This window comes from Humulus lupulus, chromosome 1, assembly GCF_963169125.1.
Source record: "Humulus lupulus chromosome 1, drHumLupu1.1, whole genome shotgun sequence".
Lineage (NCBI taxonomy): Eukaryota > Viridiplantae > Streptophyta > Magnoliopsida > Rosales > Cannabaceae > Humulus > Humulus lupulus.
This window is the reverse complement of record NC_084793.1, coordinates 25,840,840-25,859,516: the sequence shown is the minus strand read 5'-3', so window position 1 is coordinate 25,859,516 and position 18,677 is coordinate 25,840,840. Positions and strand designations below refer to the sequence as shown.

The window sequence follows — 18,677 nt, the reverse complement described above, 5'->3', positions numbered from 1 at the left end:
AAGGTTATTTCGCCTTCTTCTGACCGAGCTTTTTTCGGCGCGCGGTCATCCACAGTCATCATCTCGATGTTCTGGTCGTGGCGCAGAGTCCGAGCATATCGTTCTCTGGCCTTTCCGCTGTTTCCCATGAGGTGCGGGCCTCCACAGATGGTTAACAATGTGCCAGTTACGGGGTTAGGCTGCAAAGGTGGCGAGCGTTGGCATGTGGGCACTTGTTCGTTGCCACCTGGAGCTTCTCGTTGGGAATTTCCCGAGGCCCGTATATATCTTCTCAAGTGTCCTTGTCTAATAAGTAACTCGATCTCATCCTTCAGCTGGTTGCATTCATTGGTATCATGTCCGTAGTCGTTATGATAACGACAGAACTTGGTAGTGTCTCTTCTCGAAATATCTTTTCGAATGGGAGCAGGTTTCTTATAAGGTACGCTGGAACTCGTGGCCTGATAAACCTCTCCCCGAGACTCAATAAGAGCAGTATAGTTAGTGAACCGAGGTTCATAACGGTTACCCTTGGAACGTTTATTGTCAGAGGTGGAAGGCTCATTGTGTGGCTGTTTCCCCCCGTTCTTGCCATTGCCGTTCCCGTTGCCTTTGCCGTTGCCGTTGGGCTTGGACCCATTGGCGGCTTTGGCGGGCTCGTCAGTCCCCTTATCCTTGCCTGGGGGTTTCCCTTCATTGGCAATAGCATCCTCGAGCTTGATGTATCGATCAGCTCGATCCAAGAATTCCTGGGTAGTTCTAACCCCATGTTTTCTGAGGCTGTCCCAGAGAGGCGTGCGTCGTGTAACTCCTGCGGTTATGGCCATCATCTTGCCTTCGTCTCCCACTGTTTTTGCTCCAGAAGCTGCTCGCATAAAGCGCTGGACGTATCCTTCAGTGGTTCTCCATCTTGCTGGTGTATTTCGACCAGCTGGTTTGCCTCAGTCGGGTGTACACGACCTACGTAGAACTGTCCGTAGAACTCCTTTACGAACATTTCCCAGGAAACTATTCTTGCAGGAGGGAATTTAAAAAACCACTCCTGTGCGGCATTAGAAAGTGTTGCAGGGAAGATCCTGCACCGAGCGTCTTCGGACACTTTCTGAATGTCCATTTGTATCTCAAACTTGTTGACGTGAGATACCGGGTCACCATACCCATCAAAGTTCGGAAGCGTAGGCATATTAAACTTTCACTCAGCTCCAAGCGCTGCCGTTCAATTTCTTGTTGCTGCCGCGCCATGATTTCGACAGCACTTTCCTGGCCAGCCCTCAGATTGGCCAATTCCTCCTGTAATACCCATAGGGTATTCTTCAACGTCTCGTCGTCCATTTCTTCCTCATCAAATTCCAAATGTGGCTCATCCTCAGCCACGTTGGGAGGAGGATGAGGCGGGTGAGATGGTGCAGCGCCGGGCGCCTGTCCAGTTTTCTTGGTAGTTTTCGCCATTGATCTTTCAACGATAATGTATCAAGCTCTCAATGAAAGCACCAGAATGTTGACCCTGATTTTGGCCAACTGACACGGAGTCAAATTTGCTTGATGTGGACAAACACGTTGGAAAGAATGTGATGGCGAAATAATAAAGAACACAAGGGTTTATAGTGGTTCGACCCCAGAATCTGGTAATAACCTACGTCCACTTGAATTGTTCTTGATATAGGATTCAAAGGAGTGATCAAAGAACTAGGGTTCAATGAGTTTCATCAACCTCTGGAAAAACAATACAATATATCAAAATAGGATAACTCTAATCTCTAGCGATCAGAAAGCAAGAAAGAAGAAGAAGATCCTGCCGATCCTTGTCCCTTGCGCCCTCCTTCTCTATTTATAGGTGTGGACGCCGAAAATCCACCAAATAAGAAAAACACACAAAAGAAGTTTCTAGTCCCTTAAAGAAGTAAATAGCTAAGGGGCACCAAGGGGGCCAAGTACGCAATGAAGGCAGAAGGTAATTATAGGCCATCGAAGTGTTAGACACTCGCAGAGCTCTAGGCCTCATGAGGTCATTCCAGGCATCCAAGCTGCATCACCTTGTTAGACGTGTTTGTCATCCACACATGGCCCTTATCCGTGCCCCTCGAAGTTAAGGCCCCAGCCTCGCGAACACCACTCCAGCAGCACCCCGCGCATGCCAACACCTCATGCGCCTAGCCTTGCCCCGAGGTGTCCCACACCAAGGACCTCACGCCAAGAAGACATTTCGCACCTAGGATGTATCCCATGTCTCATCAAGGCATGCGCCTCGCGCCCCGCGCGCACCAGGGGCCTCGCGCCCCGCGCGCACCAGGGGCCTCGCGCCCGCGTGCACCAGGGGCCTCGCGCCCGCGCGCACCAGGGGCCTCGCGCCCACGCGCCCATGCGCCTCGCACCCCGCGCGCACCAGAGGCCTCGCGCCCCGCGCGCACCAGGGGCCTCGCGCCCGCGCGCCCATGCGCCTCGCGCCCCGTGCGCACCAGGGGTCTCGCGCCCGCGCATGCGCCTCGCGCCCCGCGCGCACCAGGGGCCTCGCGCCCCGCGCGCCCGTGCGCCTCGCGCCCCACGCGCACCAGGGGCCTCGCGCCCCGCGCGCCCATGCGCCTCGCGCCCGCGCGCATCAGGGGCCTCGCTCCCGCGGCCCCATGCGCCTCGCCCCTCGCGCGCACTAGGGGCCTCGCGCCCTGCGCGCACCAAGGGCCTCGCGCCCGCGCGCCCATGCGCCTCGCGCCCCGCGCGCACCAGGGGTCTCGCGCCCGCGCATGCGCCTCGCGCCCCGCGCGCACCAAGGGCCTCGCGCCCCGCGTGCCCATGCGCCTCGCGCCCCACGCGCACCAGGGGCCTCGCGCCCCGCGCGCCCATGCGCCTCGCGCCCCGCGCGCACCAGGGGCCTCACGCCCCGCGCGCACCAGGGGCTCGCAATGAGGTATGGCCTTGCCCATGGCCTCGACCATGGCCTCGTCCATGGCCTCGACCATGGCCTCGTCCATGGCCTCGACCATGGCCTCGTCCATGGCTTCGCCCATGGCCTCGCCCATGGCCTCGCCCATGGCCTCATCCATGGATTCGCCCATGGCCTCGCCCATGGCCTCTCCCATGGCCTCGGCCATGGCCTTGGAGGTGAGAATACTCACAAAGGGCAAGGTACATGCATGAATATGGAATGTGCCTGCAAACCTAAAGAAGTCAGAGAACGGATATAGTACCCTTACCAGACAAGTAGTGGGAATGCCAGAAGTGGTTATGCAAGAATAGGAGTTATGGTCCGTACGTCTACGGCCATGGGTCAGAGCCGACACCACTACCTCCTGCGCCACTACGCCTGCCACCACGCATTAGACATGGGTACCGACAAGTAGTGGAGACATCCTCCTGACACCTGCTTCTGTACGGGGTGTACGACCACAACCTCTGAAGCCACTCCCCTGACACAGTACGTATGTACCACTTGGTCCCCTGGACCACTATGTATCTAAGGCCATTAGAGCCTACTATAAAAGGAACCCTAAGACCACCTGAAAAGGGGTTGGAAAATTCATTGTAAGGAGAGGCTATTGAGAAATATACCAGGATTTGCTCCATCATTTATCTGTGTCTACTTTTTCGTAAAGTTTATTCTTAGTTCTTACAAAAACCTCACTCGACTTACCTTTGAGTTTTCCGATCTAATTTCGTTGACGAGATTTCACCGTCAACAGTTTGGCGCCGTCTGTGGGAAGAACAAGCATCAAGCCAGTGTTCTTCCTTCATTTCCAACAAAGAAAGATGCTAAGACGTTCAAAACGCCTACGGCAAATACAAAAGGTGGAGGTTCACCGAGACGAAGTAGAGTGGAGGCCTTCCAAGAAAGACCCCCCTCTGCCCGAGCATGGAGATGGACCAGAAGAACCTCTTCCCCCGGAGGAGGAGAGGGAAGCATCGTCCTCAGCTACCCAGCCCGACGGAGGTCACTCAGAGCCGCTAGTGTATCCACTTAACCGGCCCCGGTTGACCCCACGCTCAGGCCACTGGGACCCCAGTCCCTCGACGCACTGGCCAGGCAAGGGTCCCGGGGTACGCTCGGTAAGTTCCAGCTCAAGGACGCGCTTCTACAAGGATGAGATTCACGAGTTGCATAAAAAGACTAGGAGGCTGGAAACCATGATGGAGAACATGCAGAAGGTTTTAAACAACCTACGGCAAGGGAAGTCAAGCATGCCCCTCCCAAAGCATAAAGGGAAGGAGCATGAAAAAGGGGAAAACACTGTCCCCATAGACGGTGGGGGAACCCAACTTTCCGCCAGTTCCCCCAGGCAAAGTACCATGGGGGACATAGGCCAACGAAGTGTCCCCAGGAGCATAGGCAGAGAGAAGATGAGGGTCATAAGAAAGATGCCGAAGTCCCCCCAAAAGGGTCACCCCCTGGCCTAAGAAAAGGGATCCATGAGGAGAGGTCAGAAGTGAGAGACGCACCCCCCGCGGTTCCACCGAGGGACACAACCAAGGCGAGGGATCAGCCCGAGAACCCGCAAAATTCCTTATACGAAAAGAGGAGGGGACTAGACACCAAAATGCGATGCCCTCAAGGAAAGATCACCACTGTACTTGGGGGGCACATGGATGGCGGAGAATTCGACCGTGATTCACCCTTCACAAGGGAGATTCAGGCTGAACAAATGCCCACTGGCTTCAGAGAGCCTCGCATGACTCCGTATGAGGGTACTACAGACCCAAAATATCACTTAGACTCCTTCAATAACTTGATGAGGTTAAGGGGGGTCAACAGCAGAGCAAAATGTCATTGCTTCGTCGTTACTCTTAAAGGAGTGGCGTACAAATGGTTCAGGAGGTTAAGGCCAGGAACAATCAAGTCATGGCAACAATTCTCTGATGAATTTCTTCAGCAACACCATGCAGCGTGTGACTACGTCATGCCAACTACCAGCCTCGCTAACATCAAACAAGGTGAGAATGAAAGTTTGAAGGACTACATCCATAGATTCGGTATAGAAGCAACAAAGGTGGGATGTTTAACCAAAGCAGAGCTCAAGATGGCTATTATAGCCGGATTTCGTCCAGGAAGCAAGTTATGGAGTAACATGCTCAAAAGAGAAGTTTCGGATTTGGACGACTTCTTCGAGAGAGCACAGAAGTACATACGTGTGGAAGAGGGCCATAAGAACTTCCATGTCGAAGAGAGCGAACCTTCCTCCAGTGGCCATACTACCAGTATGTCTGGGGATTCCATATAGAAGGGGGGCATCGTGCTAGAGGGGTCCCTGACCAAATTAGAGATTGAACGAAGACCATCTAGCCATGAAAGTCTCCACCAAAAGGGGTCTACAAAGTAGACACCTCCCAAAAGGGGTCTCCAAAGTAGACGCTTGCAAAAAGGGTCTCCAAAGTAGGCGCTTGCGAAAAGGGTCTCATAAGTAGACACCACCAAAAGGGGTCTACAAAGTAGACACCCACCAAAAGGGGTCTACAACGTAGACACCTCCCAAAAAGGGTCTCCAAAGTAGACGCCTCCAAAAAGGGTCTCCCAAGTAGACGCTATCCAAAAGGGTCTCAAAGTAGACGCTTCCGAAAAGGGTCTCAAAGAAGACGCTTGCAAAAAGGGTATCAAAGAAGACGCTTGCAAAAATAGTACTATGCCTAATGACGAGAAGGACGCTTCTCGCAAGATATAATAAGCGCGCGCGAAGATATATAAAAGGATAACTAGAACCCAAGGGGTCAATATATCCTTACAGGTGCAACTAAGACGCAACACAGAGAGGCCTACCGAACCCCCTTTTCGCGTGGGTTCCGAAGGAACTCGAACATGATAAATATATAAAAAAAAAAAAAAAGAAGAAGAATAAGAGAATAATAAAAAGGAACGGAAGAGTCTACAAGAACGCCTAAAGGCCTCCCTATAGACTGGGGGGTAAGTGTGGACGCCGAAAATCCACCAAATAAGAAAAACACACAAAAGAAGTTTCTAGTCCCTTAAAGAAGTAAATAGCTAAGGGGCACCAAGGGGGCCAAGTACGCAATGAAGGCAGAAGGTAATTATAGGCCATCGAAGTGTTAGACACTCGCAGAGCTCTAGGCCTCATGAGGTCATTCCAGGCATCCAAGCTGCATCACCTTGTTAGACGTGTTTGTCATCCACACATGGCCCTTATCCGTGCCCCTCGAAGTTAAGGCCCCAGCCTCGCGAACACCACTCCAGCAGCACCCCGCGCATGCCAACACCTCATGCGCCTAGCCTTGCCCCGAGGTGTCCCACACCAAGGACCTCACGCCAAGAAGGCATTTCGCACCTAGGATGTATCCCATGTCTCATCAAGGCATGCGCCTCGCGCCCCGCGCGCACCAGGGGCCTCGCGCCCCGCGCGCACCAGGGGCCTCGCGCCCCGCGCGCACCAGGGGCCTCGCGCCCGCGCGCACCAGGGGCCTCGCGCCCGCGCGCACCAGGGGCCTCGCGCCCGCGCGCACCAGGGGCCTCGCGCCCACGCGCCCATGCGCCTCGCACCCCGCGCGCACCAGGGGCCTCGCGCCCCGCGCGCACCAGGGGCCTCGCGCCCGCGCGCCCATGCGCCTCGCGCCCCGTGCGCACCAGGGGTCTCGCGCCCGCGCATGCGCCTCGCGCCCCGCGCGCACCAGGGGCCTCGCGCCCCGCGCGCCCGTGCGCCTCGCGCCCCACGCGTACCAGGGGTCTCGCGCCCCGCGCGCCCATGCGCCTCGCGCCCGCGCGCATCAGGGGCCTCGCTCCCGCGGCCCCATGCGCCTCGCCCCTCGCGCGCACCAGGGGCCTCGCGCCCTGCGCGCACCAAGGGCCTCGCGCCCGCGCGCCCATGCGCCTCGCGCCCCGCGCGCACCAGGGATCTCGCGCCCGCGCATGCGCCTCGCGCCCCGCGCGCACCAAGGGCCTCGCGCCCCGCGTGCCCATGCGCCTCGCGCCCCACGCGCACCAGGGGCCTCGCGCCCCGCGCGCCCATGCGCCTCGCGCCCCGCGCGCACCAGGGGCCTCACGCCCCGCGCGCACCAGGGGCTCGCAATGAGGTATGGCCTTGCCCATGGCCTCGACCATGGCCTCGTCCATGGCTTCGCCCATGGCCTCGTCCATGGATTCGCCCATGGCCTCTCCCATGGCCTCGGCCATGGCCTTGGAGGTGAGAATACTCACAAAGGGCAAGGTACATGCATGAATATGGAATGTGCCTGCAAACCTAAAGAAGTCAGAGAACGGATATAGTACCCTTACCAGACAAGTAGTGGGAATGCCAGGAGTGGTTATGCAAGAATAGGAGTTATGGTCCGTACGTCTACGGCCATGGGTCAGAGCCGACACCACTACCTCCTGCGCCACTACGCCTGCCACCACGCATTAGACATGGGTACCGACAAGTAGTGGAGACATCCTCCTGACACCTGCTTCTGTACGGGGTGTACGACCACAACCTCTGAAGCCACTCCCCTGACACAGTACGTATGTACCACTTGGTCCCCTGGACCACTATGTATCTAAGGCCATTAGAGCCTACTATAAAAGGAACCCTAAGACCACCTGAAAAGGGGTTGGAAAATTCATTGTAAGGAGAGGCTATTGAGAAATATACCAGGATTTGCTCCATCATTTATCTGTGTCTACTTTTTCGTAAAGTTTATTCTTAGTTCTTACAAAAACCTCACTCGACTTACCTTTGAGTTTTCCGATCTAATTTCGTTGACGAGATTTCACCGTCAACAATAGGCTCAAGGAGGATTTACATTAATTTGTGACAGACATCATTTCCTAAATAATCGGATACTCAGGAAATCATGGGAGATAATTTCGGATACTACCATAACTGGATAAGATCTTTTCCGCGCATAGCATTTGTACGACCAGGCTGGTCGTATTAAGAGATCGAACGTCGTGACCCTAGATGTCTTCCTGGTCGATAGTCGAGCACGAATTCTGCCAGATGTTAGCCACGTGTACTAAATGTTTGCCATGTCATCCATGCTTGTTTTTTGGATAACACCAGCGAAGGTGCTCGACATTCCAGGCGTGGGGCACTAACACCCTATCTAGTCGGGTCAAATTGTATGTTCTGGGACACACAGTGCTCTCGAATTAGTATGAACCTTCCCAGTTAGGGCCCAACAATCCAGCACTTAGATCTTAGGTTGCTAGGAAAACTCTTCGCAACACCAAGTCTCCGACCTCAAATTTTATGTCCTTCACTTTAGAATTGAAGTACTTAGCCAATTTTTGTAGGTAGGACACTACACAGAGCTTTAAAGCTTCTTAGAGCACCTCAAGGTTCAGTAATTCTTGAAGTAAAACATGATTCGAGGTCGGATCTTGAATGTCTCATCGATGTGTGGAGATTGCTGCCTCAACTGGGCGCATGGATTCATACTCGTAGGCCATAGAGAATGGTGAATGGCTAACGAAGGTCCTAGTAGTGGTGCGATAACTCCACAATACCTTAAGCAACTCATCGAACCAAGCGCCTTTTGCCTGTTCTAGCATTTTCTTCAAAGTGGCTTTAATTGTCTTGTTGACTGCTTCTACTTGTTCGTTTGCCTGAGGATGAGCTACGGAGGAGAAACTCTTCATGACTTCATGCCTTTCATAGAAGTCGATGAACAACTCACTGTCAAACTGGAGGTTGTTGTCGGAGACTATCTTCCTCGAACGCCCGTAACGATAAACGATGCTTTTGGTGATGAAGTCCAGCGCCATTTTGGAGGTGATCGTAGCGAGAGGTTCGGCTTCAACCCACTACATGAAGTATTTGATAGCCACAATAGCGTACTTTACTCCTCACTTTCCCGTGGGAAAGGAACCTATTAGATCAATGCCCCAGATTGCAAAGGGTCAGGGACTTGTCATCTTAGTGAGCTCATTTGGAGGAGCTCGGGGAATGTTGGTGTACCGTTGGCATTTGTCGCATTTCTCGAAATAATCCATCGAATCTCCATTCATCATAGGCCAGAAGTACCATTGTCTTAGAATTTTCTTGGCGAGACTCTACCCCAAGTGTGGTCACCACAAAAGCCCTCGTGCACTTCTCAGATGATGATTTTGGCTTCCTGCTTAGACACACATCTAAGCAATGTCAATGAATATCCTCGCATGTACAACTTATTGTCCATGATTATGTACGAGGCGCCTGATAAAGTAGCTTCTCAGCCATTTTTTTGTCCTGCGGCAATTCTCCAGAGACAAGGTACCTCACAATAGGTTCCATTCAACCGTCCTGGGACTAGACTACTTCTACCTCCTCGGGAGTTGTGATGCTCAGAGAATCCAAGTAGTCAATCGGGACCACATTGAGCAACTTTGTGTCTTAGGTGGTAGCAAGTTTGGCCAAGGCGCCAATGTTAGAATTATGCTCCCGTAGAACTTGTCGGATGGTAAACTTGTTGAAGATGTGCAACATTTCTTGGGTCTTGGCCAAGTAAGCAGCCATCTTGGTTCCTTGAGCTTGGTACTCTCTGAGGACTTGATTCACGACAAGCTGAGAATCACTATATTTCTCGAGGCCCTTAGCTTTAAGCTCTAGGGAAACTCGAAGTTTGGCAATCAGGACTTCATATTTACCTTCGCTATTTGAGGCATCAAAACCAAATCTCAAGGCACTATGAACTCTATGACCCTCGGGGGACACCAAGATGAGGTCTGCTCCGGCCCCATTATCATTGGAGGACTCGTCCACAAACAACTTCCATATGGGCCCGAAAATTTGGGCCTTCTTTGGCCCCTCATGTGTTCTTGTACACTCCGCAATAAAGTCTGTCAGTGCTTGCCCCTTTATGGCAGCCCTCAAATGGTAAGTGATGTCAAACTGGCTAAGTATTTTTCTCATTTGAGGAGTCTCCCAGAGGACTCCGATTTCTGGAGGACTTGGACCTCTGGAGGCTTCCATGAAGATCTAGTTACTCTTAATGTATGCCATCTGTCACCTGGTGAAAACACAGACAACAACAGTATATATGACTTAAAAACATGTGTAAGATCATGATTATTAAACTTCTTTTGTGAATAAGTTAATTTAACTGTGAGGAATACCAAACGATGATTTTTAAATTAATCATCAATCAAATTATATATACATTTAGAAATTATACATGTATAACCCTAAAATGAATATTTAAAAAGTTTGGTATTTGCCACTTAAATAAGAAAAAAAAAGTAACAGTTACAACAAAAAATAAATGTTAAATATTTATACTATAAAAAAATAAGTTAGGTATTTAATTACAACACATACAAGAATTTAGTTATTTATGCCGCTAATATTTCAAACTAATAATATGATATGATGTATTGAGAAAAGTCTAGAAAGTTTATGAGGTGTCCATATTCTAAATTAATCTGATTTGTTAATTTTTTTTATTATGTGTTTTATTTAGAATAGTCTATAAGTTGTTATTGTGAGTAAGAGGCATATAAGGCTAAGAAAGAATGTAAAATGACATGAATTATTGAATATTTGAAAAGAGCATTGATAGAGAATCTCTTCTATTTTGATTTGAACTTTGCTCATCTATTCCAATCCACTTAATCATGATCCATACTACATAATTAGACACTCTTGTGTTTTAAAGTATATGCTTAGATATAATCAATTAGAATTAGCATATATAATTATATATAAATTAAAGAGCAGTACTAGAGCTAGCAGGCGAAGGTGGGGTTAACTCTGCTTGTGGATAAGCAACAAAGTGGCGCCTACAAAGAAATATGGAGACAACCTAGAAAAACCAGCTTTTAGTTACATCAAACATCATAAAAAATAAATAAATAAAAATAAAAATCTTTCCCCCCGTTTTTCTCGGGCTATAAATTTCTTAATAATATATATAAGCCCACATGATCATCAACCAAAAGACCATGTATATATTCATTAACGCATGACCACCAAACTATTGGAGATAGTTATACTCAAAAAGAAAATAATATATATTTTCATATATTTATATGCGATATTTGCAGTAAAGTATCAAAAAAATTTCTTTTTTTCTACACCAAAGTTCCAAACTTTTTGTTTGAAGTGAAAGTACCAAAATATTACTTTTCTTTATATTTCAGTGACAACTGTTAAGTCTGACTTTTGACAAGTTAATAGTTACGTGTCAGCTAAAGGTTAGTTCATACTTTAATATTTTCACCACCAAAAGAATAAATTTTCGGTATTTATCCGTAAGTAAACACAAATTTTAGGTATTTAAGCCGTAGATAAACATAAAGTTTTGATATTTTATTCGCATTTCGCTTATTTATTTTTTAAAAGACAAAAATAAGTTTAAGATTTGATATTAATTTTTATTGAAGACCACTAATTTATTTTTTCATTTTAAAAATATTTTTAATTATTTTTTATAATTTAAAATATATTTTAATTACGCTATAAAAGTAAATGATTATATGAAAAAAAAAAATAGAAAAAACAAACAAACAATATAATCATGTTTTGAACCTTCAATTTATACTACAACCACTTTTGTTGGATGTCACGTTTTGAGTGTAATCAAGTATCATCATTTATTTTTATTTTAGTTTTTCCATTTTTCAAAACCTATAGTAATTTAAAATTTTAAATATAGTTTAAAATATAAAAAATTATATGTTATTTGGTTTTAAAATTAAAAAATATATTTTAATTAAAATAAAGATAAAATTGTATTAAAAATAAAAAATTAAATCTTAAAACTTACTTTTGTCTTCTAAAAAATAAATAAGATAAATATGTGGCTAAAGTACCTAAAATTTGTATTTACTTAACGATAAATACCAAAATTTTATTTTTTTGGTGGTGTAAGTAACAAAACGTGGATCAACATTTAGTTAACTCGTGCCTATTAACTAGTCAAAAATTGGAATAAACAGTTAGTTATGAAATGTAAAAAAAAAAAATTGGTCCTTAAGTGGAAAAAAATGAAAATTTTAGTACTTTAATTAGCCCTTTTATATATATATATATAAATATATATATCACCCTATTATTATTATTATTATTATTATTATTATTATTAGTTCCTCCTGTTCTTGGCCCTTTAAAAATGGACACGTATTCTATACTACTTCCACACTTTATGTGTGAGGTGGTAAAATATCTGGTATATATATAAATGATTATTTTTCAAAACATTATTATTACCATTGCGGAATATATATGTTTTTGTGATGGTGATGTATGGTATTTCATTTTTTATATGGTCATTTGTATTAAAGAATATAACCTTTTAATTCTTTTATATGCGTTTTAATATATCTGTTAATTGAAGAATAATATATCTGTTAATTAAAGATTATTTGACTAATGGACAAAAAAATTATTAAAATAAGTTAGGTACACATTTTTAGTTATGATTTGAAAATGTTGATTAGAACTAAAATAGTGTATTTCAAATATTTGATTTATGATTTGAAAATGTTGATTAGAAACTAAAATAGTGTATTTCAAATATTTGATTGATTAGTTGTTTAACTGTAATTACACTAATGAGAAAATAAATCAATCAATAAAATTATAATTTTCATTTTTTAAAAATATTTCAGCAATCAATAAAATTATAATTTTCATTTTTGAAAAAGTACTTTAACATTTATTTTTTAATTTTATTTTATTGTATATTACTTTAAAAATATATATACATACACTAATCAAATATTTGACTTTTTTAAGCCACCACCATTGATGAACTTTTTATCCAAGTTGAGTTCACTACGGAATCAAAACAAACCAATGTGGGGCATAATAAACTTTTTATTTTATTTTATTTTTCGGGAGGGCCATAATACACTTTAAAAAAAGTGAGGGCTATTACAATAAACTTGTGGCACCAATGTATATCATTTGATCTAAGAAGACAACTTAAATTGTGGGATATCACCATCAACCTAGCTTTTTGCTAGTACTAATTGTAAAAGGACAAACGCCAAAAGGTCCACAATATAGTAAAAAGCTAGCATTTTTAAAATCCAAAAGAAAAAGGAATTAGTTGCCTATATATATATATGAAGAACTTACCACTTCACAAACCACAAAAACAACACAAGTAGCTTAAATATATATATATATACATATATAGTAAGAGAAGCAAGATTATTGATCTCATTATCATGTCCGATCATCATCATAATCCGAGTACTAGTTCTTCTTCAACGTTGAAGCTATTTGGTTTTCCAATAACAGAGAATGGAGAAGTGTTATCATGCACAGCAAATAAAAAACCAGACTATCATACCTCTTCACCGTCGATGTGGGACGAGAACAGAAAATTCAAGTGCCAGTTCTGTCGTCGAGTTTTCGCCAACTCTCAAGCTCTGGGTGGCCATCAAAACGCTCACAAGCGAGAACGTCAAAGGGTCAGTGCCCAGTTTCAGGGCCGGGGCCCACATCTCGTTGGTGGCAATGTGGGCCCGACCAGCCCAGTTCTAAGCCCACATTCAGTAAGATCATCACCATCATCATCATCAGTACTATATCCACCTGGAAGGTTCACATGCTTTAATAATAACAATGGTACAACTACTACTTCTGCTGCTACTACTCCTACTTGTTGCACTATTAGGTTCGATCACCAACGCTCACAACCCTCGCAGTATGCGGTGGCGCCGCCGTCGTTTTCTCATCATCATCGGATTCCTAACAATACGCAGTACTGTTTGATGTCGTTGAGGCCTGGAGAACAGTCGTTTCCAACCAGTAGTAATACTAATACTGCTACTACTAGTAGTAGTACGGCCAAAGGGGAAGTTGGTCATGTTGATCTTCACCTTAAACTTTCTCTTTCCAGTTGATTACTAATATGAGAATAATTTAATTATGCTTAATTAATTACATAATATTTTGTATTTTTTTTTAATTATAATTACTTGGGATTCCACCATATTCATGCATATATATATATATATATATATTAAATTATGTCGAAAAGGTTCGAACTTCAACGTCGTATTTTTTTCTCCTGCGCGCTTTTGTATTAATTATTTGGATCTGTCATTTTTATAGATTCGGTTCAATAATTTATTAGAACAGAGAATGGCATGTGAAAACTCCTCATATAATATAATATGTAGAATCCTTTATATATTTAGTGAATGAAGATTAATACTGATAATTAATAATAACATCACATAATCCCCCTCGCTAATGCAAGATTATTATTATATAATTATAATTTTTTTTAAAAATCAGTTTCCTTTCAAGAAAAGAGATCGGTAAAACCGAGGTTGTGCCAGCTGAATCCAAAGAAAACGATTTATTTATTTAAATGAATAAAAATAAAAAAATATATTTATATATTAAATTATATTTTATGTACAGTTGAGTTCAAAGATAAGAGACCAAATTCGAAAATTAATGCAAAGCGATGAGATAAGCCAAGTTCAAAGCCCAGCTTTCCCGCATTTATATTTACGATTCTGCCCTCGGTCTCCAAAACCTCTCTGGAATATGGCCTTTTTAAAAACCCTAACTCATCGTTTCTCTCTTCTCCAAATATCTCCAATGGACGGGTTCGGGTCCGGGTCCGGTACTGCTCGCTACGGCGGAGGAGGTGACCGCAGGCACGACAATGTGAGCGGCAAGAGCTACGGAGCCATGAGTCAGGTTCATCACGGAACGACTCGGGCTCACTCGCCCGATCCGGGTCCGGTTCCGGCGCGCACGTCGAGAGCGAGTCGGGGCGATTTGAAAGCGTGGAGCTTCGGTGACCCGGAAGCGAAGAGGAAGAAGAGGATCTACAAGTATAAGGTTTACACGGTTGAAGGTAAGGTCAAAGCATCTCTGAGGAAGAGCTTCCGTTGGATAAAAAATAAGTGCTCTGAGATTGTTCGCGGCTACTAACTTCATCAACGGTTCCGATTCTGCCACGTGTACGGTGTGGGCCCCATCCCCAGCTCTACTGTCACGAGATCTCTCCACTATTTGCTCGGAGCTTATTATTCAGAAAATTAGCTAAATTGGATAGACATTTCTTGATTTTCTTTTGTCTATATTTAGAGAATTTTTCTTTTTCTTTTTCAGTTTTTTTTTATTTGACCGATTTTAATATCGTAATTAGTGTGCTAATTAAATTGTCTATGTTGTTAATTAGATGCAAAATCAAGCATTTGAAATAGGGTTTTGAGAAATAATTAAACTAAACTATATCATGCCAAAAATCATTTGTTTAAACTAGAATTTGAGGAAGAAAATACTTTTAGCTGCACATGCACCACCAAAAAAAAATTCCGAATTATGTCGAATATAATTAAAATATAAATAAATGAAATGGTGAAAATAGCAGTTTTTAAAAGTTACAATATTAAGATTTTTCGTTTACCATTACCATCTCTGTAATAATTTTTTTTACCATTCTCGCACCATTTATCGCTTAATTTAGTTGGGAGTAGTTTTGGAGAATCGCATTGAGTATTGGATTCACATTGGACTATCCAGTTCCCCATAAAAACATATTTTTATATATAATAAATAAATACTCAAATAAGTTATCTCATCATATCCAAATATAATTAATTTAAGAAAGTATAACAATTTTATAATTGTTAAATATTTTTTTTATTAATATATATAATAAATATATAAACATGTATAATTGGGGTGGGGCTGATACTCAATACCAATTTCGCCTCGCCCTACTTATTTAAGAGAGAAATCTCTTTCTCATGTAACGCACTACGTAAAGCGGTGAAAAACCACATAATTAATGACTGTAGCTCAAATTGATATTATTAATTATATATTTTATTAAAATTAACATAAATAATAAATAAATATTTCTATTTATATTGATTGACTTAAATAAAATGAATCATGTTACACCCTAAATTTCAAGATGGATTAAAATTACTTTGAAATGTAGACTCGGGAGATAGTCGAGGTTATTATCGAATATATATTATTAATGTTAAAGCCACGTAAATATTTCGACTCGAAATTGAGAATTGACTCAAAAGGCTTACACTGTGGTCAAAGGTTGACTTCGAAAGATTGATAATCGGCGGCTCGTACAACATTTTAAGTGTCAGCTCGAAGACTATGGTGTAGGATCGAAAACATATCTTCAAAAGATATCAGGCAGTTACGTTTGAGTAATTTAGGTCTACATTTGTGGAGTTGTTTATATATTAGTTAACTCAGCCTAACTCTTGAGGGATTCAATATATTTCACATTAAAAATGTATATTATTGTACTTTCCTAAAACGATGGAAAAACTATTTAAACCCAATCTATAAATACTGGTATTGTTCACTTGTAAAGGGGACACTCAATTCTTGTACTCAAAACTGTGAAATTTCTTTGAAAGCTTGAACGCATATACTTTAATAATAGTGACTCGTGGAGTAGGTAGATTTAACTACTAAACCACGTAAAAAATCTATCTTCTTCTTTTCTTCCTAATTTATTTATTGAAACTTAACTACTCTTGTTTTTAGTTGAAGAAAAAAAAATATTGTCAATAGTTTGGTGCTTTCATTGAGTGCATTAAGCATTCTTTCAAACCTCTCTTTCGAACCTTTGTTCATCACATAAATGGTTGCACCCTCTGGTAACGTTCCTGGATCTGGAAGCGGGCGACCACTGCCCAGAATTTCAGAAGAAAATACACCACGAATTGAGGAACATCCTCAACGGGCCAACAAACGACCCAAGAATGATGATCAAACTCCAGATGAAGGGAGTGCATCTTCAACACCACGTGATCCTGGCCAAAGTTCAAGACCGTCTCATCAGGATTACTATAATCCTGAGAGGTATGTCCCAATAGTGGAATTGGAGAATCAAAGATTGCGGGAAAGGCTAGCTGAGGCAACTCAGTTAAACGAAGAAATGACGAGAATGGTTTTTGAAGCCCAAGCGCCCCATAGAAGGACTAGGTGGCGCTCACGAGGAAGTAACGCGGCTCGAATGGTTGAACAAAGGGCTCTGGAGGGCCAAACATGAAGAACTGGAACAAGCTCTAGAGTTAGCCATCCAAGGGTTTCATCTCGAAATCTTCCCTAGGCTAACACTAACAAGGCAAGGGAGGCCCCTGCCAATACTGGGAATAACCAAGCTATTTCACAGGCAACTCAGAGAAATAACACCAAAATTTTCTAAGAGAAATATACAACTTTTCTCCATTTTTCTCTACAATTATACTTCAAGTTTTATTTCTGAGTTTACTTTCTTATCAGTCTTTGAGTTTTCTGATTGAACTTCGTTGACGAGTTCTCACCGTCAACAGCTATAAATATTGCAAGCTCAAAAAAATTTGGTACTTAGTAAATTTGGGCATGCAATTATAAAAGCACAAGTTAAGTAGACATTTGAAAGCAGGCAAATAATTTTTCTCAAAATAAAACTACTTCAAAATAAGAAAATAAAATAGATCAAAAACCTGAGTTGTAGATAGTCTCGGCTGCAAGGGCCTTAAATAATTACATCCAAAAAATTTGGTCATAACCCTGATAAAAAAAAAGGAAAGAGATTCAATTGGCAACTCCAAAGCTCACCTCATCACCCTGCTCCTCATTGGCAATTTCCTCCTGGGTCGTAACTTCAGCAACTTCCTCAGTTGCGAGGTGAGCTCACCACATCTCCAGGAAAGCATATTGTTGGGGCCCCAAGAATGAGGTGTTAATGTAAGGGTTCATGGACCATATTCTATACATGAACATGTCAGTTGGGACATCCTTCTTTGCGATGAACTCCTCGAGGAGTCTTGCCTTTTATTCTTCCATCACCTCAAAGGTGACTTTTTTATCCTCCTCAAGTTTGGCGTTCTGGCTCTGCAGACAATTAAGCTCGGACTTCTGAGTGTCAATGTAATGCCTCGAATTCTCCGTTGTGTTTAACGGTGTGAATAGTAGGCCGGGAGGGTCATACTTGCTTAATTATGTTATTAATTGATAAAATGCATGTATATGTTGGTTATATTATGATATGATGTGAAATGCATGCATGTGAGTCCATATTTTTTAATTACAGGGGTGTGATGGTAATTTGGCCCGTTGAGGGTAAATTGATTATTTGTACGCATGTTGGTGATATATCTGAGACCACATTATGATGTGGGTTTGTTCGAGCCATTTGGCATGAGACAATCAAGGAATGTTAATTATCGGTTTGGTCATAACAGGCTTAAGCTCGGGGCTCGGGGTGAGTCTCAGGGTGTTTTAATGATTAGAGTGTTACCGGACATTAAAGGGTAACAGGATGTGAATTATTGGTGTTTGAGAATATTAAGATTAGCGAGAATTGGGAAGCGTTAATTATGATTAACGGGATAAGTGGAAAGTGCCAAAATTACCCTTGAGTTGGTTTTAGAAGCCTTAAATGACCTAGGGGCATTTAGGTCATTTGGCTAGGATATATGTGAGGTTTAGATGGCTGTAGAACAGAGCAAAAACAGAGACATTTCCTTCTCCTTCCCGTACGTTCTTATTCCTCATTTTCTTCTTTGGAGTTTTGAGCTCAAAGGGTGGAATTAAGCTAGGAGATCAAGGGCTAAGGTTGTAGACTTAGTTCAGCCATTGAAGAGGGTTTGGTTTTGAATTTGAGGTGTGTTTTATCCATCAATTTTCTGGTTATACTCTGTTTTCGTTTTAAGTTTTCAGCTCTAGAATTTGGTGAGGAAAGTTGGAATCAAGGGGAGTTTTTGTGGTGTTTTACTTGGGTTATGATGAGGGAGAGTTTTGATTGATGTTTGGAGGTTTAAATGGGTGTTTGGAAGAGGTTTTGAGTTAGTTTGAAGGGCTGGTTTGAGA

General features: G+C 43.5%; 1 protein-coding gene across 1 annotated transcript; it reads left to right on the top strand.

Moving 5' to 3' along the window:
- Positions 1–12,959: 12,959 nt before the first annotated feature.
- LOC133789639 (zinc finger protein 8-like) lies at positions 12,960–13,788 on the top strand. The gene has a single exon (XM_062227429.1). It carries the CDS (start codon positions 13,043–13,045, stop codon positions 13,721–13,723), a length of 681 nt encoding a protein of 226 aa, XP_062083413.1. The 5' UTR covers positions 12,960–13,042; the 3' UTR covers positions 13,724–13,788.
- The last annotated feature ends 4,889 nt before the right edge of the window (positions 13,789–18,677 follow it).